This window comes from Seriola aureovittata, chromosome 14 (genome assembly GCF_021018895.1).
Source record: "Seriola aureovittata isolate HTS-2021-v1 ecotype China chromosome 14, ASM2101889v1, whole genome shotgun sequence".
NCBI classification, from domain to species: domain Eukaryota; kingdom Metazoa; phylum Chordata; class Actinopteri; order Carangiformes; family Carangidae; genus Seriola; species Seriola aureovittata.
This window is the reverse complement of record NC_079377.1, coordinates 12,201,310-12,227,566: the sequence shown is the minus strand read 5'-3', so window position 1 is coordinate 12,227,566 and position 26,257 is coordinate 12,201,310. Positions and strand designations below refer to the sequence as shown.

Below are 26,257 nucleotides of genomic sequence, written 5' to 3'. Positions count from 1 at the left end.
GGGCTTAACATATTTGCTGTGGAGCTCTCTCATGCACTTGAAGCAAAATCATTATATTAGGACATGATGTTTTTGGTAACATTATTTAGGGCATGAATAGATAGAGTACCTGCTATATTACAGGCCTACAATATTATGATAGTAAATATATAAAAAAAAAAAAAGCCATAATAGGTTTTGATTTTAAAATTTTATTCTGACTAAATTTGGAAAATTTCTGCCTCAAAAGTGCCAATTTTATTATGGTGTGTGTTTTTCAGCGCGCTCCAATACAATAAAAATCCTGTTAAATCTTAAAAAGTGTTAACGTCACAAGTGGGTGACTCATAGTCCGTGAAAGTGTCACTTTATTGGAGTATTTTGAAGGTGTTTACAACATGAACACATAGTGAAAAATAGGACACAAGTGTACAACCTGGCACGACTTCTGACATTATCTCCCTCTTCTGTGTCACTAGGGTGTCGCCTCATCAATTATTGAACCAGTACTTCATGGTAATACATAATTTCTTATCAATTATTCATGGTAATGTGTGTGTAGTTTACTTAATTGTGTTATTGACTATCAAAAGTAATTTCCCGAAAATCCTCAAGGACGCAAATTGAATCAGGCCAACTACTGGTTGTGTCTGATCAGCTGATCCTTTATTCAAGAGTCATTCTAGTGCGGAGAGATATTTAGGAATAATGAATCAACAAATGTATTGCCTGTGATAAACTACTGCGTGAAGAGCCCTGAGGTGATGAGAGATGATATTTTTTAAAATGTAAATTCAACATTAATAAATAGCATATATCATGTTTAATGGGGTTTATTAAAAACTGCTCAGAGAAGAGGAAGAGAGGGAGAGAGAGGGCAGGCGTTTCTAAAAGTAAATAAATAATAAGAGTCACAATTGCTCTCCTCTCCCGGCTTTAAGGGAAGCTGATAAATAATGTATCAGAACAGATGGCTGGAGCGAGAGGCAACAGGAGAGGAACATGAGCGACTACATCTTTAATTGTTTTAAAGAACATGTCAAAACAGGACTGGTGTGTTCCCTGTCTGCTGGCGCTACAGATGTGCTAACAGAGTGGAGGGGACAACCGCCGCTCTGTCACTTGAGTCTGCTTCAGCCTGCGCAGGGCTCACACAGGAACATACTGTATTCTGGCACATGTACACATTTACACTGAAAATGGCTGATTAATATTAAAGTGCACTTTCACTTTAAAATCAAAAGAATGAGAGACGATTGTTTGAGCCCATTACTGACCTGATGGCAAAACACTGTTTTGCCAAACTCCTGCAAAATCCTCGCTGTCCTGCCATTAGTTCTACACGTACAGTTTACATGCATCAACATTCACAATGTAAGCTGTCCTCTTTAGGAAAACAAGAGGAACTTAAATTCACATTATCAAATAGGTCTTTGTTGCACACATGTTGTTTCTATGTTAATCCATCAAATAGAGTCCAAGAGTGCATGACGACAGATATAGATCCAAAACCACACTTGTGCTTTAATGGGGATAACAAGGCCCCAGATATTCAGCATTTCTCACAAACAATAATAATTTACTGTCAAATAAATATTTATTGTTTGCATCCATACATTGTAGATATCAGCAAAGTCTTTCCCAGCTGTTTCTGGAGTCAGTCAGTAGTTGTGCTTAGTTGCTCATAGGACCAGAGTAGAGTAGAGTAGAGATGTAATAACAGGCACAATCACACAGATGTAGAGTATCCATGTCCACGTCCAGCGCCTCACTTTTTCTCCAGTGGTTCCTTGGAGCATTGAGGGTGTTTGTCAGGGTTGCTGCCCAGGACTGGGACCTTGTTGACCGGGCTGGGACTGGAGCTGTCTCCTCCTCTTCCCACCTCGATGGCAGGACCCACCGTGGGCCTCGCCACCCCGGCCGGGCTGACTCCGACTCCAGACAGGACTCCCACGCCGGCGCCGGGCCCAGTTGCCGCCCCGAGCAGGTTGGCGGACTGCAGCACGGCCTCCGAGTGCTCACGGGCCTTCATGCGCAGGGCGGCCACGCTGGCTGTGCGGTTGCCCTGACAACCGTAGGGCGGCAGGAAGGACAGGCCCATGGGGTCGGAAACGCAGCAGGAGCACAAACCATTACCTGAAAAACAACAAAAGTGGACTCGTGGTGAGATTACTGGAGATTTTCATCATCATTATCACCATCTCCATTCACCAGTTAATGAGAATCATATTTACCTTTCAGTGTGGCGACCTGTGAGAGGGCCTGGGCGTAGGTGGCAGAATTGAGCAGCGTCCCTGGTATACAAGATGGGAAGAAGGGACCACCAGGACCCACTGTCCTGTTGATACTGGGGAGAACAGACATACTGTATCTAATCATCTAGAGAAAATCATAAGATGACGAATTCTTCTGTTGACACACGTACATTTCTAGTAATATCTCCTGTTTTATAACTTTTTCTCTAATTACTGTGCACCGCAGAGCTGCTTTCTCTGTGGCTTTGACTGTTTCACAATCAGTTTAAGTGGATGAGTGTATTAAGAACATTGTGGAATCTACAGAAATGACCTAGATGGCTATCAGAGATTTGTTTTGGCAGTTATTGAGAGAGAGGATATTGCTTCTTATTTATTTCCATCATTCAGATCCACCAGACTATAAATCTGCAGCTGCAACCTTTCTGTCTCCCACCAATAGGAAACTGTTTCACAACAGTAATAGCCACAACAATCATCTGTTTTTGTTTTTTTTCTTACCTCTGCTGCATCTCCAGTGGTTCTTTCTGTTTTCTGCTCTGGTCCACTGGGGACTGAGAGTTGATGCTGCGAGATGGAGGAGTGCCCTCACTCATCTGCTCTTTCCCTCCTTCAGGGTCTGTGCTCCCTCGCTCCGTCTTCCTCCACTTTGCTCTGCGATTCTGAAACCAAACCTACGATAAAAAAAAAAAAAGAAAAAGAAAAGAAAGGGAAGACAAAAAGCAAAACAATTAAATTAAATTACTAATTAAAACTAGAATATTGCTGCACATCCTGACACATTTGCATCTATTAATTTTATTTATTGAGTGTAGCTTTATATCCATACCAAAGTTTTTCTCATCAAGTTCTTAATTTCTTCTTGTACGCTCTTTTGACATATCACAGACAAACAAATGCAAACTTCGAGCACACATATTCACTCATAGCTGTGTTTTTTTTTTCTGTCTGCTTAACAGGTCTAGCTAAGTTGAAACAAATGCTCTATTTGCTTCGTTTTGTCTTGTACATCAAGAGGTGTTTGAATGTGTCACGCCAGCGCTCTAATTTTCCCACAGTCCCTGACTTATCTCTGAAACTTCACCATCCACACAGCTGAGAAGATATAGGCTCGCCAAGTTCTGGTATCTTAATCGAATGAAGGTCACTGCCTATAACAACATTTAATTGAGCAATTTTTCATTATCATATTTTAATGACTTCCCACTGACAGTTGTGCTGCCCGAGAGAGAGGCAGCTATGATGAAGTCGTTTATTTCCCTATTTAGTGATTGTTTGACAACATCAGATTCGATTAGGACTTGGTTCTAGCAGGCATTAATCATGATGTGTGAATGGAGGTTAGAGTCGTGTGCATGTGCTCTGCATCCCTCCCATTGTATGGGAGGTATAAATGGTGTCAACAGCCAAACAAAACACATGCATTCATTCGGCATAAAGAAAGGACAACATTTTTGGTGGCAGGACAACAATACAACCAATGGACTTATCTCACCCCTGCACCTTCCAGCTAGAAGTCGCGCCCCCCCACACACACCCATCTCTGAATGGGCTATAATTGCTCCATTAATCTCAATTTGCTGCATGCTCTTAATGCGGGGGAGGCCCATTGACACTTTACAAAAAGGGGGGCAACAACACTACAACAGAAAGGAAATTTATTTTCTAATAATAATGTAAGTTTAATATCCCTGCATACTGCGGTGGATTCATGTTCAGATTTAATAATAGGAATGTGGTAATCGGATTAGGAGGGGAATAATTTGTTTACAATCCCTAATTTACAGCGCTGGATTCCATTATCAACCCCGCCATTGGGTTTAAGCGATAGTAAGATGACCCTGGGGAACAAAAGGCAAACTATTATATTTCCCACAATTAGATCTGCGCGCACAACAAAACCCAAAAGCAAATCTGGAATGCAGGAAATTACATACAGGACACATAACTTAATTACATCTGGCCAAGTTTATAACCGCGCATATGTGCAGGGCAGGAGCGGAATATAAATTACCAAATTTAAGGCTTTTTTTTTCTCCTCCTAGTGTGTGTTTGTGTTTTGAAGTGTGTGTGTGTGTGTGTGTGTGTGTGTGTGTGTGTGTGTGTGTGTGTGTGTGTGTGTGTGTGTGTGTGTGTGTGTGTGTGTGTGTGAGACAGAGAGAGAGAGCGAAAGATAGAGAGAGAGAGAGAGAGAGAGAGTTTTAGAGGCTGCAGGCTTCTCCCTCTTTTAAAGCACATATCGTTTTCTGTCTGCGTTACGGGAAAAGGGATCTTGCATGGATGATGTATTCCTACCTTTGAGACGCGGACAAATTAGTGAGGACCATTATCGCTGGTTAATTATGAATGACCGATTAATCAAGCTAATCTAATATTCACCATTATGTTGATGTTATTAAAGTGCATCGCCGGAATGACAGAGTGGCTTAATTTACCCTCTCTCGCATGGTCAAACGTGCCCAGGACACAGTGCGCACAGTGCTGCAGCCATACCTGCACCCTGGCCTCGGTCAGGTTGATCTTCATGGCAAGCTCCTCTCGGGTGAACACGTCCGGGTAGTGAGTCTGAGCGAAGACAGCCTCCAAAGCCTCCAACTGCAAAACACCAGTTTAAGTTGTTTAGTTCATTTTCTATTAATTGATTTCTTTCTTTCTTTCTTTCTTTCTTTCTTTCTTTCTTTCTTTCTTTCTTTCTTTCTTTCTTTCTTTCTTTCTTTCTCTTCCTTAATGTTATCCTCACCAGGTACATGCTGGTGAAAAATATAAAACCCATAAGCTTAACATACTATGAGATGGAAAAAGTAAAGTAGTCTAATGCAGGCTTAATCTTGGCCTAATATCAAATTGCCTCCATACACACAGTGAGTGGTTTACAGTTGCCCATGCATGATCCTTAAAAGCACAAATATTAGGCCTCGTTTCTAAAGGTTTCCTCACCTTGTGTTTTTATTTCCATATGTGTGAAGCAATTATGTTATTTTCTTTTATGCTGTTACCGTATCAGAAACAATTGTAAAGTCCTTACTATTATTATTATTGTGTGTGTGTGTGACAGATAACTGGAAAGTCTCTGACAAAGTCCTTAATTTTGAAAACACTTTGTCTGGTGTTTTATTAATTCCATCCAGTTCCACGTGACTGTTTCGCTCTGAGTGAAGTTTCATATATTTCTTGTTTTCTGTATTTTTGTCCTGGAAAATAATTACCTGTTGCAAAGTAAATGTTGTTCTGTTTCTGCGCTGTTTTCTGCGGAGAAATCCATCATCAAAATCAGCCGCGGCGTGGTTGGCAAAACCGCTGGAATTCACTGGGAAAAAAGTCAAAAAAAGAGAATTCTGTCTTAATAAAACTCAGGTTTATAATTGTGTTTGTTTGTGTTTAAATTAATTCAAATGTGTTAAAAAGAAAACTTGGATTCCATGTGTCAATAAAAAAAAAAAGGGATGCAGAAAAAAAAGAACTCTGTATATAGGCCAAATACTCAGGGAATTTATTCTCTGGCACATTTGGTATTTCCATTAGTTGCATGAAACACTGATGTTGTGGGAGTCTGAGGGGAACCATGACGGACTAAGAGCCATGACACTCAACATCTGTGCCCGGGACAAAACGCCCCCTCTGCCCCGGGGCCAAACCACCAGCGCTTCTCACCGAAACACGCAGCAGATTGACATGGCAGAGGGAATATCAGACTTAACCCTTTACATCCACCTTTGAATTTGTGGCAAAGAAAAAATGACAGAAATGTTTATAGAGATGCATTAAGCATCCGACCTGTTTCACTTTTAATTTTTAAAGAGGGGAAATATCGTTTTTTTTTTACAATGTTGTTCTGACGATCAGCTGGCTGCGGATTAGAGGATGAAAATCTTTTAATTTGTTACTGGATAAAATATGTATTTCTTTTATAGGTCTGTGTCATTTTATTGTCATTATTAATTGAAGATATTCATCTTAATTAAAAAAAAAATGAAAGAAAGAGAGGCCTGACTCGGTTCTCCTACAACAACACACACTGTGTGCGCGCAAATACGCAGCTGAAACATCACTAAACTTTACAGACTCCGGCTTTAAGAGAGACATTAGAAATAACTCGCACATGTGTGGGATCGACTGAAAACAAGGAGAGGAAACTTACATGTGTTGGAGCGGCAGCACTCTCCGTCCAGCTGAGGCGGACAGTGGAAGTAGAACATCCTGGCGCGCGTGTCTGAGCCGCAAAACTGAACCTGGAATAGAGAGGAAAAGTTTCAACCCGGACTGTCAGATCGGCTGCAGAAGCTGCTACAGTGCGAGATCAGATCTGTGGTGGAAAAAAAATGAACACATGAAATCGTCCTAAGAAGAGGAGCCACCGTGCGGGACCTTCAGCAGATTCAAAGTTGAAGATGCAGCGCGTCCTACCTGCAGTGAGGATGCTGATGCGAGTGAGTTCCCGCTCTGGAGAGAAGTGGCTGCTGCACCTCCGCTGACTCTCTGACTCTGCCTGGGAGTGTCCAGATCTCTCTCGCTCTCTCTCTCTCCCCCTGTCTCTTTCTCTCTCCTACACACACACACACACACACACACACACACACACACACACACACACACACACACACACACACAGGCTACACACCACACTCACATCTCTCTCTCTCTCTGGGAGTGTCCAGATGTCTCTATAACTGTATAACTGTCTACAGAGTGTTAAGGCTTTCAGCTAGTGTCGCAGAATCTCACGCCTAATTGGTCCTAATCGGATTATCACGGCTTTGTCTCTCTCACCCCCAACTCCTGGTGTGTGTGTGCGTCTGTGTGTGTGTGTGTGTGTGTGTCAGAGAAAGATAGAAAGACAGAGGGGGAGAGCAGGGGAGATATACCCAGGGTGGCAAACGGCAGCTCTGCTCTGGTGCCAAAAAAATTCATCACAAGTGATTGTTATTCCAGAGTCAAGCATATTCCCTAACCATAAACATGCACACATACCCGCTGCACTTTTTATTTGGTTCTTTCATATATTAAAAAAAGGAGGATGACTGCTTTTGGGTTTTAGATTGACTGTCGGGTGGGTTAATTGCTCGTCAGGGTGTGTTAGGGGGTCCACTTTACAAGGGGTTGCGCATGTAGAACACTCACAAGGCCAAATTTTTGATTTTGTTCACAGCAAGGGGTCCTGCGATTTATTACGCTTCCTCAGATAAATGATCTGCTGCGGGACCCTTTCAATTAGTTTTAAAGCGCATCAGGGACGGCAGAGCGCAGACGCCATGCGTCTCTGAGGTGGAGGCAAAATGAGGCTTCGAGAAGCAGCTGAAATTTAGAAGAGGAGTGCGGGATTGGACTAAACCACATAAAGTGCAGAAAATCCCTTCTAATGGCGCGTAATTGGTTCTGTAATATCATTACAGGCGGATAATGGCCAGTTACAGGGCCCCGCGCTATTAAGGGTTTCCCTGGCGTGCAGCGTTTATGTTATTAAAGGGGGAATATAATGATATTTTAGTTATTAAATGCGCGTAATTAATTTATGCACCACTGAAAATAAAGTTGTTATTATGACCTCGGTGAGGTGCGTGGAGAAAATTGAAATCAAATAACGGTTGATAACTTTATCCCAATATTTGGTCTAGACAACTCTGACAAGAGTGCAGGCCCAAAGTGTGTGTGTGTGTGTGTGTATGTGTGTGTGCGCGCGCGTGCTTCCTGTCAGCGCCTTTCCTCTCTAGCCTCTGATGATTGCTTAAATGACTAAATGAAATTAAACTCTCATCTCCGCTGGTTACAAACTGTTTTACAAGTAAACTTTCAGTAAGTTTTGCAGATTTTGGGTCCCATCTCTACACGATTACAGGTTTATCTACCGGATACATTTCAGCACCTTGGTCAGCACCACACTTCCACACTCCAGTAAAACTCTCAAATGATCTTTCTGGGAGAATGAGCTTAATTTATATCCAATTTTGATGTATCAAATTGAAATCACCATTTACATATTTTCCACTATTACTGTGGTAAATATTGAAATTTACCACAAACTGAGAAAATGGGTCCAAAACTGTCCATTATTATTTGCTCTGTAAACTTTATTTAAAGGCTTCAAAATACAGTACTTTTTTCTTACATCCTTTTGGACTAATTAAACCAGTCCTCCTTTACCCAAATGGAAAAATGCAAGCAGCTACAGATGCCTATTAAATACAATGTATGTAAACAGTGCATCAAGTTTTTTTCTTTTTTTTTTTTTTTATAAAACATGGCGTTTAAATGACTCTTCTTTTTGCCAATGTTTCATAAATAATTGGAGGTAGGCCAATTGAATATTACTTTGAAGCCCCCACCCCAGCCCACCTCACCCACCATGTCTGTGTACAGTTTATGAAAAGTTAGTCATTATAAAATCTACCAAATCCTATGGTGATTAGGTCATATTTATAAAATGAGACACTACTCCCCTGTTACATTTTACAGAAACATATTACAAGATATGACACCGTTGAGGTACAAATATTGAAAGTGAACAAAAAATATCATTATTGAGGAAATCATTAGGTAATACAGTTTTAACTTCGAGGCAAATACAAAGTGGATTCAAGTATAAGCAGGTACGGACAACAATCAACAAAAACAACAGAAATAGCTGTCTGAACAAGCAAAAAACCCAAATCAACCCATACTGTAGCTGAAATAAATTACACATTGCAACAGACTTTAGCTTCAGGACTTAGTTAACTGATAATCAACTGATGAGTAAAATCAGATGAGTTTATCAGATAACCCAACAGTCCATGGTACTGTAAAATTACTTTCCTACGATATGGTCCTTTCATAACAAACTGTAATAATATGAAGTTATCCATTTTCATACAGTGTGACCGATGTGTTTCTGCATTTTGACTGACAAAGAAACAGAACTCTTCAGGCTACAAGTACTTAAATATGCATCACAGTTCAGTCCTTTACTCCGGTTTCATCTGTGTTTCAGCGGAAGTGCTCCTTGAGTCTCCACATGCCCTCCTGACCAGAGCTCCTATGGAAGTCACAGATGCTCCTGAGCAGCTCTCTGAAGACAGGTGCCTGTTTTTGGGTCAGTCTTGGTTTGAAATACTCCAGCACTTCCTGGGTGGTGGCCTGTCCGTCCACATTCGCCTGGAAGGCTACAAAGTTGCGCAGATCCACCAACAGCTCGTCATGCTCAGTGGGCGGAACTGGGGTGGAGCTACTTGCTGGAGCTCCTGAGCTGTCCTCCTCCTCTGCTTCTTCTCTTTGGCTGGAGGGCACACTGAGGTGATTACGTGCTTTCATCTGAGCCAGCAGGGAAGAGGAGGATAGTGGGGCGGAGTTTGAGTCACTTTCTGCCACCTCCCCGCTAAAATGAGCTCCTGAACCAGGCTTCTTTGACGCAGACTTCTTTACGATAGCAGCATCCTGAAGAGAAAAATGTATGAATTTACACGTAGCGTCACAAATGAAAAATAACTGGCAGAAATACACTGTACATCCTTTCATAATAACACTGCTGTTACCTTGCATTTGCTCGGAGTAGGGACAGACTGAACCGAAGGTGCAACCAGGAGAGAATTCTTCTTTTGTCCAAACCGTTTCCTGAGTGAGCAAACGAGGGAAAAACTGAAATATGTTTCTTTTAAGTGAGATTAGTGAAGCTCTGGACAATGCCACCGTGTGAGTGCGAGACTGTGTACCTTGCAGGTGGAGGAGGGGGTCTATTGTAGGACAGTCTGCACTGCTGGCGAGAAACCTTAAGCGCTTTCAGGGCATCTTTGGCCACTCTGTTGGCTTCTGCCTCCACAAGAACATAGTCAGGGTTGGAGGACTCCATGATGGTGTCATGCTGCATCACGCTGTGGATACCTGAAGAAGAACAAGGACGATGAATAAGAAAAAAACGAGGCGCACCATTTTGTGAGATTTACTAAATAAACCATATCTGATACGACAGATGGAGTTTGTGTAAAAGAAGCTTACCAGATTTCTTGAAGAGCTTTGCCAAGACATAATCGTCTGATTTCTTCTGGTCCTCTGTCTCATTGTCTTCATTCTCCGTTTTCTTAAAGGTCTTTTTCTTCACCAAGTGAGAGATGCGGTGGCCTTCAAACCGAGCATCGTGGGAGTGTTTGCGTTTCTTATGTTTCTGTTTATCCGACTGCGCTGAGTCGCAGTGCTTCCTCTTTTCCCTGTGTTTCTGTGGGCTAGTCAGAGCGGACTCTTTGTCTCCGTGTTGGTGAGAACTGGCTGAGTTTGAGTTTTTGACTGATGGCTTGGTCGCATCCCATTCTGTGTTATTTTGTCCTGTATGCTGCATATTTGGTGAAATATTTGGCTTTACATTCACCCCATTTTGGTTGGTGCTTTCACTGTCTGTCGCGACATTTGATTTACCCTGAGAGTTGTTACTGCACAGAGAGGTATTACCATCTTTTAATGCAGGAATGTTTGTTGAGGAGTGTCTGCTTTCTGCACCGGTTTTATTCTGATTTGCTGAGGAGTGTTTATGTGAATGGTTGCCATGGTTTACCGTGTGAGATGGCCTTGGCCTCTCAGGTTTCTTGGGAGCCTTAACATCAGAGCCTGTACCTGTTTGAGGGTAAAAAACAAAACTTGTCAAGTGAATTCTTTCAAACTTATTTCAGGGAGAGATTTATATGATCTAATATTTGGACAATAAAATGCTTCTCCGGTAAGGACAAAAGAAAAACATACTAACCTGCAAATATGGCGCTGGTCTCTGTTCCGTGAGCTCCATCAGGGTCAGACAGGGTGAAGAGTTCATAGATGTCGTTAGACTTGAAGAACCGTCTTTGTTTGGGGTCTTTCAGAACACGATTGGTCAGAAACTGTTTGAAGATTTGCCTGAATTACAACAGATAAAAATACAGAATTAGATACTTGTGTATAATTTACCATTTTACCTCAGCAGGCAACCCCGATCCTCTGTCACCACAGAGTAGTTTGGCTGATGGATGAGAAAATTAGTTAACCGCTCTACTGTAGGTATCAAAATAGAATCCCTGCAGTTCTTCCAACTTGCTGTTTGAAAGCACTTTACAGACACAAACCAAACAGAGCAACGGTTTAGAAGTCCTAGATTGGCCATTTAATAATGCAGGAAAGCTTTTCAATTACTGAGAACTGGGATAGTGCAAGTAGTAATACAGCAGTGATGTGAGCAATTAGTCATGGCATTACCAATATTCATGGATGTGTGAAGTCAATGGAAAGATAACTAATATGGAAGGCTGGGTAAGAGAAAGCAGCCGGAACCGGATTTTTTAATCTTTTTTTTTTTTGTAAGTTCTCTAATTAAATGTCATGTTTATGGACATGTGTAAATTCAAACATGAAAACACTGCTGTCAGACCTGTGGTAGATTTTCTCCTCGATGGTCCCTGCAGTCAGCAGTCTGTAGATCGTCACTTGCTGCTTCTGACCGATCCTCCATGCTCGTTCCCGTGCCTTTGAACAACACAATAAATTCAAATAAATGATTATGGTAGAAAGGCACAGTAAAAAAAATATGAAGAAACGCAGAGTTGGAATAGTTTAATTTTATTGAACAAGGGGAAAAAAAACTGTGAAAAAAGCTGGTATCTAACTGGAAAAAATAGGTAATTTAATTTTACAAATAAAGCTGGTTAAGAAAAATGAAAATTCATGAGAAATAATGGACTTAGTAAATGTTTTATTTTAATTATTATTTGTGTGTGTGTGTGTGTGTGTGTGTGTGTGTGTGTGTGTGTGTGTCTAACCTGTGTGTCAGTACTGGGGTTCCAGTCTGGGTCATAGATGATGACTCTGTTGGCTCCAGTCAGATTGACTCCCAGGCCTCCGACTTTAGTCGTCAACAAGAAGATAAAAATGGATCTGTCCTGAAAGAAAGGCAAAGGAAAAAAATGTCAGTGATTAATAAAAAATAATGTCCACCGTTTTATTTTCATTTTGAGAATAACTTTGGAGTAATACCTTATAAATAAATTTAATCGGTAAATTGTTAACTTAAAATTTTTATGTAATATCAAGAACAGTAATATCCTGTTCTCTCAAGTTATACTCTATTTCAAGAGAATCAAATAGCTTAAACAAAACGTGGCTTTTGTATACTTGATTCTTCCTACAGAGAAAAAAACATCTTTTGAAATCTTTTAAAATTGCCAAAATAAATTGTAAATATTCATCTGAAATTTTTGGATTCGATAATAATTAATCTGAACAGAATCAGAGGCTTTGATCACTGTTAATTAGTTATAATTTTAAAATCTTTCTTTGAAGATTCACATTCATTGCTATAATTCTAAGTGATATTTTTCACATATCCGTTTTTCAGTGGAGTCAATAAGAAACATTCTTTTTGAACAACAGATTGCTGTCAATTAGTGTTTTCACCTCAGGGTGAGGAGGGTTCCACTGAAGCATTTTTGTCCCTCAGGATGGGATTTTCAGGGGAAACACTCAGAGCCATTAGGGATGACTAATCCTTACCTCGTTGTACCGAGCGATGAGCGGCTGTCGGGAGGCTATTGGGGTAGTGCCGTCCATTTTCAGGTACGTGTAGTTGTTCTCCCTCGTAAACACCTCCAAGATGTCCATCATCTGGAAAGGAGGGAGACAATACAGACGACAGAAAGACAGTGAGCAAAGGAAGACGGGGAGAGAAACAGAGAGAGGGAAAGAGGGGCTGAGGTTTGGATTATCTCTAAAAGGATTAGAGCAGATTAATATTACATGGACAGAGATACCGACAGGGAGGGTCTCAGGTTCCCTCTGAGGTATAATCTCATTGGTATTGACTGCAACAGCTGGGGCCTCGCACACACACACTCGCGCACACACACACACACACGCACACAGGCACACACAGGCACATGGGCTGTAGGTAGACAGCAGCAAATACACATAACATTTACATAAAGTGACATGACAATTTCAGATATGCATTTGAAGCCTATGCAAAAATCCATCTGAGGGCATTTGTACAAACAATTCTAAAAAAAATGGATTATATTTATTATGTGTATATGTTAACTGCGTTTTAAGCAAAGTCATTGATAAATGAATCAGAGTTCCTGACCTGTCTAGATTGAGTGAAGAGCAGGACTCTGTGGCCCTGTTTGAACCAGAGACGCAGCAGTGAGTCCACCACTATCAGCTTGCCTGAGCGTTTCCAAAAGCCAAAGTGTTCCTCCTCAGTTAGCTGGTCCTCTGGGATTCCCCTCAGCATCCGGGGGCCACCCGAGAGAAGGTCAGGGTGATTACAGATTTTACGTAGCGCTATCAAACCTGAGAATACCTTCAGAACACACACACACAAAAGGGAACAAAGGTTGTGTTTCTGCCAGGTGACAAAACTGGTATAAAAGGTTGGTAGATGTCATTGCACTATACAGCATTGCACCTTTAAACAAATTAACACATTTACTTTAGTCTACAGGAAAGAGTTACATAATTTATTTACGGACAATAAAGGCCGTGTTTCTTGATGAAGGCCCAACGGTCACTGCATTAGTAATGGTGGTTAATGGACTGAGAGTGACCACTGAATATGTCTAAGAGCATGTGTGTGTGTGTGTGTGTGCGTGTGTGTTACTGTGTGTGTGTGTATGCATGCAATCTGCTGTGGTCACCCCTGGTTCTCCAACTGCGTCCATTTGTTCAGTGGTGATAAATTATCAAATCTCTCTCTCCAGGGTCTGGCTAATGTGAGAAGAGCAACTGCACAACCTCCTTCCAGAGAGCATCTTAAGGAATACTAAAGTCAAGCTATTAGGAGTTAAACAAAATTTACATGCCGAAAAAAATTTAAATGCCACTGACGATTTTAAAGTGTACAGGAGTGCATAAAAATACACACAAATGACTGTGAATGAAATGAGTGAATGGAGTGAGCTGAGTGAGACGGCTTTAACTGAACCAGCTTTAACTATGAAGGTGAGACTTACCTGCATGTCTCCATTTAGTATCTGGTAGACCTCTTTGGAATCTAAGAAGCTCTGATACACCTGCCGCTGTTCCTCTGTTAATCTGCAAAACAGAACCTACACAGACACACACATACAGACACACACACACACACACACACACACACACACACACACACACACACACACACACACACACACACACACACACACAGGGCAGTGTGAAAGTGTGTAATAAGCAGTGACCATCCGTTTTAAAGCCCCTTGATGAAGTGCAGTGTGCTAGAAGAGAAATTAGAGGGAAGCAATGTGTTTTTTGGAGCCACTGCTGTCCTGAGGGACTGACTTAATGAGCTGAAGTGGACTGAGGAGTCAACCAGTGTCAACCGCGAGGACAGACCAGAGACCAGCCACCTTAATGAATACCTGCTCCTTTTACTTTACTAGGACTTTATTAGCTGGCTTCACCTGACAAGGGCCGTGCACATTCATCAAATACTCCTTAGATGTGACACATGCAGTCACATCCAATCAGAAAAACACCTCCCCAGTTAAGAGATCCAGGCATGAGAGGCTGGTCAACACTTAGACAGAAAAGGGTCAAATGTCTTAGAGTATGATGAATACCTGTTCATTTTTGTCAGGTAAAGAGAGGTTGGCCTTGACGTCTGCCTTCATTCTTCTGAGCAGGTAAGGATTTATAGTGTCCCTCAGCACACACGCGCACTTAAACGCCGTCTGGACCTGAAAATCAACAACAGTTTAACCTTTTAGCACAAACAAACTGCCTTAAAACAAAAGCAGCATTCAGTTCAGTGTGTCAAACAATCAAACACTCACACCTGTCAGTGTGTTTCTTGGGGCGTGATTGTCGTTTAGCCCCTCTCCCTCCTCCTATCATCACCTCCCTCATGTTCCTGTCCCTCTCAGCAGTACGAGCCATTAAACATTGATCAGAGTGCTGTTGGTCTCGAGGGACAGAGCCCTCCTCTTTCATCACTACTACTGGCCAGCTCCACTGGAAACAGAAGGGGAGCTTTAGAAAGACTCAGCCCCACCCTACACTAGGAGCCCCACTGCAAATGGCCTGCTACACCTTATCCTGAGTTAGTGCTGAAGGCCAGTTAGCCTTTTAAACATTAACTCAATAGGGGTCCACAGAGGGATCAAAGACACCCTCGGCAAAGCTGGAGGGGACAATAAGATGGTGGGATTTAGGGCTCAATGGAGGTTAGAGTGGAAAAGAAAAAGCAGAGGGCAGCAGATGACCCAGGTATCCCTGCACAAGCTGCTGAGTGGATTCACATTGGGGGGGGGGGGGGGGGGGTGCATGCTTCAGTAATTGATCCCACATCCACATGCTCACAAAGCCCCACCCCAAACACACACATTTTTACATAAATCTGCTTGTACACACACAAGAACATCAGCCGAGGGCCTGCTTGTTGCTCTGAGAATTTCGAGAAGCGGATAAGGCAGCAGGGCTTAGCCCTCTCTGACCATTTAATAACATTAATAATTAGTAAAGGTTTTTATTATCGACAGCGGAAGAAGCATCAATAGCTGGCTTAAATAATTAAATCCATACAGTCAGTGGGTTATTAACGATTGAACACTAATGACAAAGGGCTACAATTTAGCTCACTGGCTCTCCACTTTAGCCTCTCCCTCTCTCTCTCACACACTAGGGATGCACTGAAGTTCCTTTGCATGCACCTACATTATCCTGCACTGCACTTAATGGCTCTGTTGTGCCTCTATCGCTCCTTCTAACCTGCTTCCACCAGGCTCTCCAAAATTGTGCTCATGTGCATGTGTAGGACTAGTGTTGTCAAGTGACACTTTAGCCCTTCATTGCACCCTCCCTATGCTACAGTTACAGGTTTACTGAAAGGGTTGCTGTATGAATTGATGACTTCTACGATGCACATCTGCTTCCTCCACTCCCTATTCACTTTGGACTAGAATGGAAATAAGCCATGTAGCTTTTTGCTCTACTTCTAAAGTAACTGTGTTACTTTAAAAATGTATTTTCTTCTAACATTTAATGAAAATGGTCAGTAAATCAAATTGTACCAAAAAACAAGATAACACACAAAGACACTCTTATTGTCAGCCATACTCCTTGTTTCCCCTTTGCTTTAATCTTCTCAAAATATATTCCAAGTCTCAAATGGGGCCGATATCCCTTATTGTACCCCAAAGTAAGAAGAAGTATTAAGGAGCAAAATCTGCATTTGGGGTATGCTTGTACCTGTACAGGTGAGGCATTGCTGTATCCCCCCATGGTGATCGGCACAGAGAACTGCTCCATGAAGACAGGTAATGTCCCCAGTTTGCCGGGGAAGACAAAATCAAACAGAGACCACAGCTCCTTCAAATTGTTCTGCATAGGAGAGCCTGACAGGATGAACCTGTGGGGGGTGCGAAACTACAGAGAGGAAAGAGACAATGTTCCCTTTACATTCATACACATTTAAAATATGGTGCACATGTATGTTGCAGTATAAGAATGAATAGCAGCAAAAACATCTTTCAAAAAGGTAGAAAAACAAACTGACAACTGTGTGTATTTAAACCAGCAAAATGTATAATACAATTTTAAAAGCGGTTTATAACTCTTTAAACTCTGCACAGCTTACATTCATTACCAGTGACTGGACCCTTCAGGTGCTGTGGTTAAAATGTGTGTGTACTGAAAGTGTGTGAATACCTGTTTGCAGGCAGTGGTAACTCCAGCATTTGGATTCCTGATCTTATGGCCTTCATCCAGTATAATGTAGTGCCAATCGTACCGCTGCAAGGCATCTTGCATTGTCCTCACGGCGGAATATGAGGTTATCAGAATACCGTGACATGATGCTATCTCTGGAATGAGCCTTTCCTGCAGCAGAAATAAAAGAAGAGACACAAACCTCATCGGTACAAGTTTCAGTCAGTGCAAGTCTGAACCATCTCTAGTATCCTGTACTTTGAGGAGTGTCCAAGAAGAAGGTGTTTGAGAGAGTGAGAGAGGGGAAGAGGGGAGACGGTTTGGAGGTAATATCTTATAAACAGACCTCTAGTGCCCCCCAGAGGAAAAAAGACCCAGAAGAAAAACTTTCTAAAATTCTGAAAATCAAAATCCGACACACACAAACACAAACACGCGTCTACCTTGTTACTGGTGAAGGAGCCCGTTTCATGTAGAACAGCCACCCTGAAAGCGGGCCACCAGGTGTGAAACTCCTTCACCCACTGGTGCATGACTGTAGCTGGGCACACGATAACTGTGGGACCCAGACCAGCATACCTAAAACCAAACACACAGTAGATACATGTTTAATTCCAAACCTGGGATTAAAATGGGTAAACAAGAGATCTCAGAGTTCATATAACTTTCACCGACCTCAGCAAATTTCATTAGCAAATTAAAGTCATCATTTTTATGCAAAATTATAGAAACCAGATGGGTTAAAGTATGGAAATGTGCTAAACTTGCATGTATATGATGTGATGCATTCTGGCATGTGAACAACAGAGGAAGTTGAGTCCCGGACTATACAGTCTACCTCTACTGCTCCATTAATTCTCTGTGCTTTATACATGAATCAAAGAAGGTGTATGACCACATGTTCAGCTCCTCTGTGAAGATTTACAAGAGCTTTGTCAAACAAACACATACACACATGCACAAAGAGACACTAATGGGCTAGTATGAACCTCTGCCTGGTGGAAGCTATTGATACTGGGCCATAATTGAGTTTGCAAGCAATCAATTTGTGGGCGTCTATAGCAGACAGAGTATTGACCATCAGGGAAGCTCCACCTCCTAAGTGCATGAGTGTCGTTTGTGCAGTAAAACCAGATTACTGCCTCATGTTTTCCACTGTTGATTTGTTGCCCTATGCCTGCTCGACTCCCACTTCTTGAGTCCAAGATTCACTTTAAGTGTTCATGAAGACACTGACTCCACATAACACACACACACACACACACACACACACGCACACACACACACACACACAGTGTCAGTGTTTTCTCTGATGTCTGCAGTAAGAAAGTGAAGAGTCTGATAATTGAAACATGTTTAATAATTCAGATGAACACTCTCAAGCAGAAATCCCCCTGATCAAATATTCATACCATACAGACACACAGGCTCTGGCCACAGTTTGTTTGTGCGTTTGTGTGTGTGTTTGCGTGTGTGTGTGTACCTGTAGTTGGAACCTCTGGTCCTCAGTTTGCTGTAGCTCAGTCCAGCCAGAAAGCTGATGACCTGGATGGTTTTACCTAATCCCATCTCATCTCCCAGGATGCCACCTGCCTGCTGACAGTGGAGTTCCCACATCCACCGCACACCTGTCTGCTGGTACCTGACAACGTGATATAGGTGTATGTACAAACATCAACCATGGACACTGAAATGTACATAAATGATGCGGTGGCCTGGTAATCAGACCATATTTCAACTGAAATCTGTCAGAGTAAACTCCATAATCCCTACCAGATTTAGCAATGGTTTATAGCTCATCTTGAAAGCCAAAAGGAAACTTCATACAGGAATTAAAAATGGATTAGATTACTATTATTACTAATATACTCAGGCAGAACAAAAGCACAAGTCGGGGTAAATTGTGACAAACATGGTGCTTTGAGAAAGACACGTCTGGGAATATCCATAAAAGTTATAATGAAAACTGCAATAAGAATTTGGGATCTCTGGCAAGGCAAATCTATATTTATCAACTAAGCTAAACTAAAAGTGATGCCACAGTTATTCTTAAAAGTATTTTAACACAACAGACAGACAATATCACTTTTGCCAACATCTACTAGTGACCCATTGTAGCATTATAAGAAAAAGATTTACGGTGTCCTGATCAAATGATCTTTAGTTAATCAGTATAAAGATCTGTATGAGCAAAGGGTCTGATGTCGCGCAATATACCAGAATATGTACAAAGTACATAGATGATCTTTATAACTATTAGTCACTTCCTCAGTTGACAACAATAATTTAACGACATTTCTAACCGACTGTGTGGCTATTTGAGATAACTATAATTTCATCAAATCAAACTTACTTGTAAAGTTTTTTCCAGAGGAAACCTGGCACTTTGAACCCTTCATCAAACTCTGCATCACTGTCGTCCGTCAGGTCCTCACCTCTTTCTCTCTTCTCCTCCCTTTCTCGAAGACGTTGTCGCTTCCATCTCCTAGTAAGACAACGATTATATGCTGAAGTTATAGCACACTAAATAGTAAAATGTATTTATTCAATATTACTAAAACAAAGGTAACTTGCTAAGCTAGAAGTCCAAGATCAAATACCTGCTTAATCTTTAGACAAAGAACTCAAATATTGTCAAGCAACACTGAAGTGCTGACGGCTCCCACGGTCAGTTCAAACTCTGAGGTTTTGGTTTTTGATAATCCAAGCTCAAAAAGTGAGATATCTCAAGGGAATTCTGTTTCATGATGGATTAGATTTCTTTTTCTATAGGTATAAGCCCGAAGACACAATAATGACCTGTTCAGGGTATAAAGTACCCAACAACCCTGTGCATACTGGGATAGGTCCAGCTGCATGTAGCCCTACACAGGGTAAGCAGGTACAGCGAATGGATGGATGAATGGATGGATGGATGTTCCATTTGCACCTTCTGCACTCAGTGATTTATTTTAAGAGTTGCCTACACAGGTGTATGGACAGCAAATGTTTTGAGCTGTGGGTTTTTCCCTTGAGCGGTGGAACATCTATAGCTAAAAGGGAAATGTAAAGGAGAACAGCTTTAATAGTGCAGGAGAGAGGGCAGTTAGAGGCACAGTCGTCGCGCAGCAAATGAAGATTGATACCGACAATTAGTAGTGCGAGTTCCCCAGAAAGGTGTGAGGTGCAGAGGATAAGAATCCATCTTCATTTGGGCCTGGTCCTGTCACCCTGCCACAAAACTGGTCCTTTAGCTGGGCCTGGGAGACCACACTCTCTAATTAAGTCAAGACTAAGCATTGGTTCAGTTAATTACACTTTTCTGCCCCCACTCCACCCCCCATCCAACTACAAATACCATCCGCTCTAATAATATCATTCCTCATATAAGCTGGCCTCACCATCCATGCCGTGTCTATGCTGTTGAATTGACATTCAATCACTGTAGTGTAGAAAAAGGACACATGCCAACACAATTTATTTGGCAGCTATAAATATGAAATCTCATTAGGGCTGCTCTTCCATTAATTTGAGCATTACAGTTAGTGAGTGTATAAAACCATGTGCAGGAGGATAATTAGGCCAGTGTGAGAGCAGAGAGAGAAGAAGAGCAGGGAGTGAATTTGCTTAGTCAAGAAACAGCTGCCAATCTCATCTGGGATTAACTCTCCTTCTGCACTATGGAGCCAGCAGAAAACAACTGCTTTCTCCTTAACTAAAGGGAAGAACAATAGCACATTTGCACCACTGCCATTACAAATGTGATGCAAAGTTAAAGGCTCAATCTGGTGTTTGTTGAGCATGTCATTTACAGGCCGGGATGTCTGCATTCTCTTTAGAAGAAGACATACACATGAAAACTTTTTGCATCTTTGCATCCAACCATAACTCCAAGTACAAATCTGCTCTTTACAAACTGTAAATAAATTACAAAATATTTAAAGTTACATAATCTATGTTAATTTGGGGGTTAAAATTAACTAATTATACAAATTTTAAAAAGCAAGAACAATGATCATACCTTATTCGCTGTCTGTAGTACTCCACATCTCCATCATCTTTGCATCTTTTATCTTTACCCTTCCCATCCTCCTCTTCATCTGAACTCTCAGGACAGTATTCTTCCTCACTGTCTTCCTTTTTCTTTACTTTCTTCCGCCCTCTTCCCTCAGTCTTTCTCTTGTATGGTTTCAAGTCATACTCTTCATCATCATCATCCTCCCCAAAGCCCTCCTCCATGGCTTCTCTTTCCTCTTGGTCAGGATATACGCCTTCATCAGAGGGCAGGTACTCTGACCCTTCGCTGTCTGTCTCTTCTCCCTCAGTGTGATGCTTCTTCTTTGATTTATGAAGCCGTGGCTCAGCCTTAGGCCGAGCCTTAGGATGGGCCTTCAGAGCAATTATCTGGAGCTTTCGCATGCGCTTCCTTATTTTTTTATCCTTGGAAGAGGGAACAGTTCTGTTAGTTTTTCCATCAGGGCTGAGTCCAGAGCGCATCTTCTTCTTTAGTAGAGGGACTCTCTTCCTCTCAGTAGCCAACTTTGCCTGGTCCGCCAAGTACTCGTCAAAGGCGGAATTCTCAGCGAGCATCACTTTCCGAGGCTCCTTCTTTACCTCCTTCTGAGGGATTCGGGTTCCAAAAGGAGTCATGTGACCTTTCCGGATAAGCTCCTCCCATTCGGTCTCCTGAACAGGCATGAGCATGCTGCCCAGTGTGGATGGCCCGGCTTCTGGTAGAACACACATACAGGCTTAGTTACAGACCTATCTTTTTTAACCACTAATAGTGCTATGTATATGAGGGCAAACGTTTGCGTGCGAGAAGATTTTGCAGGATTCAAAAGATTGTTTTTGAGGAAAGAAATACACTGAACGCATTCGTTAGTCCTCAAGGTTACACAACAATACATTTTACTGATCGAACGTAAACATAGCTGTTTATTTATGAGAAACTCTTCAGTGTACCTCGAAGTGTGCGGCTTCTATTATATTTGCTTGTTCAGGCTGATAATAAACAACTGGTGTTCAGGAAATTTCTGACTGAATGTTAAATCAGCACTGAATCACATTTGAAAAGAGACAGCTGCAACACTACTCTTTGTAGGTTGCAACTTTCAAATATGTTGCCCTAATAGCAACAACCCACAATGATGTTGAGGTGGTTTCCATTTGTTTCAAGTTCAGCTCTGCCAAAACAAAGCATAATGGACATATCACACATAACTGGCTATGTATCTGACGTCATGCAGTCAAATGATTAGTACAAATCGTTATTATAGCAGCAAATGAATGCGGTTTTGAAAATTAAGAAGTGTCTATTGAAAGCTGATTGAAAGGGTTTGATGTTATACATCACAGTTCTGTTGGATTTTAACTCCAGATGTATTGGTTTTTACTTCCAAGAGTGAACAGACCTCTAAAGGTCAACAGTGCTGTGTGGCAGCATATAATCTAGGGGGGAAAAAAAACATTTCAACACTAAAAGAAACTCAGCTGCCACATCTGCACATCTTTCAACAGCCTCTGGCAAATATTTTGGTGGAAGTGTCAGTAATGGAATCCACTAAAGATGCAAAGATGTGGTAACTTTGATATTTTCTAAACAGCCTGTTTTTTAACACCAAATATGTATGCTTTTGCTTACAATCTTCTCTGTCAGTTCCCTAAACAGGGAATGTCACAGAATAGCCTTCTTGGCCACCATAACAGCAAACGGTATTAGTGCTCTGCATTGTTTCCATCTCTGCTTTGTTTTGCTAAATGTTGGGCAGTGCTGGACATGACCCTGGTTTCACATTATCTATAGAAAGCAGGGTACCAGCACTTTATTTGCCTCATGCGACTCGGTGTTGATTACCCCCAGTGGTAATGACTGGGTGGTAGAACAATGTTTTGTCAATACACAGAAATAAATCATAGGTCAAAAATAAAAAGCGTCTCACCTTCCTCTTCATCATCCTCTGCCAAAAGCTCTGCTTCAACCCGTTGGGTGTCCTCTCCTCCTAAAATGGCCTGAAGTCGCTTCTGTTTGGCTCTGACTTTCTTCAGCTGCTTCTCCTGAATTAAAAGGTGTCTTCATCATCATCACAGTCACTATCAATATTATAGTTATGTGACATTATAATGTATAATTTTACTTTAACAGTTTGCCATGTGCAGTGTTTTACCTTATTTTCTTTCTGTCGTTTGACAGATTCAATCTTCCGACTGATATCTTTGCTGGAAGCAGCATAAGGAGACAGCTGCTCAATAATCTTGTTGATATGTTTCAGAGATGCTGTAACGGACCTGAAACACACACCATCAAAAAAACAGAGTTAGGTTTGTCAGCCCCTTTAAGGTGTGTTATTTTGAAATCAAAAACAAATTTCTATGACGATAGTGGAGAAAATGATTTTTTTCATCTTTTATTTTCTTCATCCGAGCTTACTTAGTGACAACCTTAATGTCACCAAAGACTTTAAAGTTAAGTTTTCTATATAATTCAACGTCAAGTAAGTCAGTCAAATATGCTTCTCTAATTAAGTCCTGGAGAAACTGAATGATCATTATACTTTCACTACTGCTACAAATAGTATGATCTTCATTTAAAGGTCATAGAAAAAAATATATCCGAATTGTTATTGCAGTTATTGTCCTTCACCTGACATCATCGAGCACAGACTGGTACTCCTTCTCAGCCTCGGCTTTAGCCGCAGCCTGATTGGCCTCCTGGATTGCCTCATCCACTTGCTGCAGGACACCTTGCTCCAAGACGTCCTGATCATACACAGCCACCCCAAGGCCCTGGAGTTCATCTGCTCCAGAACTGGCAGATGCAGCTTGAATACGCTGTCGGTCGATCTGCAACAAGGCCCCAGACCTCTTGCCAGCTACATGCACAGATGAAAACACATTAACTGACTTTGTGTCTATCATGATAGACCCTTAAGTGTGTCTGTTTTATTTCTTCTCTGTCATCTGTCCAAAGGGGTTGCATAGCTCACCACTGTTGCTCTCCCCAGGTCCAGTGTTGGCAGGATAGGCTGCAGCAGCCTCAGAGCCCTGACTGTTTTCAGGGAAAGAGCTGACTGCTGAGCCCCCTGTGGCTCCATCCTCCTCTGTCCCTCCCGGGGTGAGTGCAGCACTGGTCGGGCTAGAGAGAGAGGTGGGCACCTGCTCCTCTGAACCTTCTACAGGCATAATGGTGCAGCTGCAGGCTGTCAGTCAGTCAGTGGGTCATCCAGATGTAAACCGATGCTCTCCCCTGGCACTGCTTTAATACAAGACATAATGTTAACTTTATGTCGTTACTTTTGGTCAACTTAGACTTACACCCTAAAACGTTATGTTATTTGAGAACTGATTTAGTTAGTTGACGTTAACGTAACTGATAAACACTAACCTGTTACGTCTGCTTTTTAGCTATGGGTGACTGATTTTAAGCTGATTATGCTGTGTACGAAGCGTAGAAACGAGGAAATACACATTTCTGATACATCTTCTAAACAAAGACTGTCCTACAAGAAGCGGTTAGATAGTTCGTTAAAACATTCACATGAAGTTCAGACAGAAACATTAAACTCTCTCACACAGCTCCATTGTTTACGTGGCTAGGCTAACCTGCTAAGCTAACAGTGAGCCGAACATCATCAGCTGTTCATCCTTTAGAGACCAGCGGCTTCAGTGCAGCTACAGACGGAGATTCATGCGGCATGCAGTGACTGTGCTATCAGTGATGTCGGTTACATTAAACCGAAGCGACAATAACAGAGATTACTTACAAAACGTGCAGTTACACAACATCAATGGCTTGGTTTATGTCATATTACTTGCCATGCCTCCTGGCTTCCGGTGCCAGAGAAGGTATCGTGCTCTCTGTTCAATGATTGTTAAATAGCGCCCTCTGTTGGTTCACAGCTGCAGGGGCTGTCGCCCTCTAGATGGCGCCACGAAGCCGCTTGTTATAATGGAGACCGTGGAGGAACTCACTGAACCCCCACCAACGTTGAAATTGGCTGGACCAGAGTTTGACATGTTTGACATGTTATCCATTGTCTTTTTGTTTTGCATAATCATCTTGGGAACCAGTCAGATGTATGTGTTGAAGTCGTCTGGGAGCTTTTGTGTTGCAATCAGGGTGCAGCTCAGACAGACCTTGCATAATGGCACTGTCCAATAAGCCACTCCAAAGTCTCAAAACTACTGTTTCTTGCAAAGCATCAGTCCTTTATGTAACTATTTTTTTCCTGCACTTGATGGATGTCAAAAATATGAGCAGTGCCAAATACTTATATCTCAGAGGAAGTTTATTTCCAGTGTCATGCAATAATAAACAAAGGACTTAATTAAAATATCATCTCTGCCTTGCACGGAGCAAAGGCCGGCAATCCTTCCAAACAGTGTTATAAGTGTAAACAGACAGATCTATATAGGGAGAGATATTGCTGTTACCCTTGGCACAGAAAGTGAAGGAAGATGGAGACACTGGTCTATTTTATTTGCTTAACTAGTAAATGTGGGTCACCTTGAGTGAAACCTCTCCAGAGACACTGGAGGGTATTTGAATTTAAAAAAGTATTGAACAAAAAGGAAAGTGTGTCACAGTAAGAAACAGGCCTTGTAGTTTAGTGAGTAGAAGACCTGCAGTGTGCACCACTCTGATCAGGTAGCCAACAGACACACTGTTTTCTTTGTTGGTTTTCTTCTGGAGAGCTGATATAAAGGCTCAAAGATAGGAGTCAGAAAAAAGTCAGATAAACTATCAAGCCGCGGATGAACCATGTATGGTGGGAAATAAACCAATGCATTCGCACAATGTTGTGACTATAAGGCTGAGCGGCAGAGAGGAATGTAAACCTCTTGTCTGTCTTCGCCCTCCATCTTTTGTGTATTTAAGCAATACTACAGCTTTTATCACATAGGAGGAGGAGATAATATGTATGTATGTGGCTGTGTTTTCTGCACATCATAATTTAGGTAAAGCTAGTTGACAGACCACACCAGGCTAACAGGATTTAGTGGGTGGAAAAGCTGTCCGTCTTAGCTTTATGTGTGCGCATGTATTCACATGTGAGAATGAGTGTTTAATGAATCTTGCTACTTTGTGTGTGAGGAGCTTGTAGATTTATAGGCTGTTGGAAGTTAGAGTGTAAATTCCAGAGGGTGCGGTGGTGTGATGTTAACACTGCTGCTCAGTGCCGCTCTGCATCCTGACAGTAGAATAACAAGTGGAGTGAGATTTAAAGAGAGAACATCACAGGTTTAAGTTTACATGTGCAAAGCGTGGTGGGCTTGTTGTTCAGAGTCTTTATATATAGTTATGGTTCTACAACATGCTGAGTGTTTATGTGCAGAAAGGGGTAAGTGAGGTAACGCAAGATGCTGTAGCACGCTTCCACAGGTGATACATTCTTCATACTCCATATTTTCTGTGTTGG

At 41.8% G+C, this 26,257-nt stretch overlaps 2 protein-coding genes across 5 annotated transcripts; both read right to left on the bottom strand.

The window, feature by feature from the left end:
• Window positions 1-339: 339 nt before the first annotated feature.
• Window positions 340-6,886, bottom strand: drgx (dorsal root ganglia homeobox). The gene is made up of 7 exons (XM_056395785.1): window positions 6,639-6,886; window positions 6,373-6,463; window positions 5,441-5,541; window positions 4,728-4,829; window positions 2,736-2,908; window positions 2,214-2,326; window positions 340-2,115 (listed from the first exon to the last, which is right to left on the bottom strand). The coding sequence occupies exons 2-7, from the start codon at window positions 6,428-6,430 to the stop codon at window positions 1,748-1,750; spliced, it is 915 nt and encodes a 304-aa protein (XP_056251760.1). The 5' UTR covers window positions 6,431-6,463; window positions 6,639-6,886; the 3' UTR covers window positions 340-1,747.
• A 1,392-nt stretch (window positions 6,887-8,278) lies between these two features.
• ercc6 (excision repair cross-complementation group 6) lies at window positions 8,279-24,672 on the bottom strand. 4 transcript variants are annotated; one of them, XM_056396062.1, is made up of 22 exons: window positions 24,602-24,672; window positions 23,825-24,093; window positions 23,482-23,710; window positions 23,006-23,126; window positions 22,781-22,895; window positions 20,860-21,568; window positions 19,213-19,344; window positions 18,343-18,501; window positions 17,303-17,438; window positions 16,860-17,030; window positions 16,401-16,577; window positions 14,774-14,890; window positions 14,168-14,263; window positions 13,300-13,518; window positions 12,711-12,821; window positions 11,981-12,100; window positions 11,593-11,687; window positions 10,939-11,084; window positions 10,200-10,808; window positions 9,917-10,085; window positions 9,740-9,818; window positions 8,279-9,641 (listed from the first exon to the last, which is right to left on the bottom strand). In XM_056396062.1, the coding sequence occupies exons 2-22, from the start codon at window positions 24,018-24,020 to the stop codon at window positions 9,195-9,197; spliced, it is 4,353 nt and encodes a 1,450-aa protein (XP_056252037.1). In that variant the 5' UTR covers window positions 24,021-24,093; window positions 24,602-24,672; the 3' UTR covers window positions 8,279-9,194. The 4 variants fall into 4 exon arrangements, with proteins under 4 accessions (XP_056252037.1, XP_056252038.1, XP_056252036.1 ...); XM_056396063.1 differs by having other exon boundaries at window positions 23,825-24,090; window positions 24,602-24,651; XM_056396061.1 differs by lacking the exon at window positions 24,602-24,672 and adding an exon at window positions 24,441-24,559.
• Between the last annotated feature and the right edge of the window lie 1,585 nt (window positions 24,673-26,257).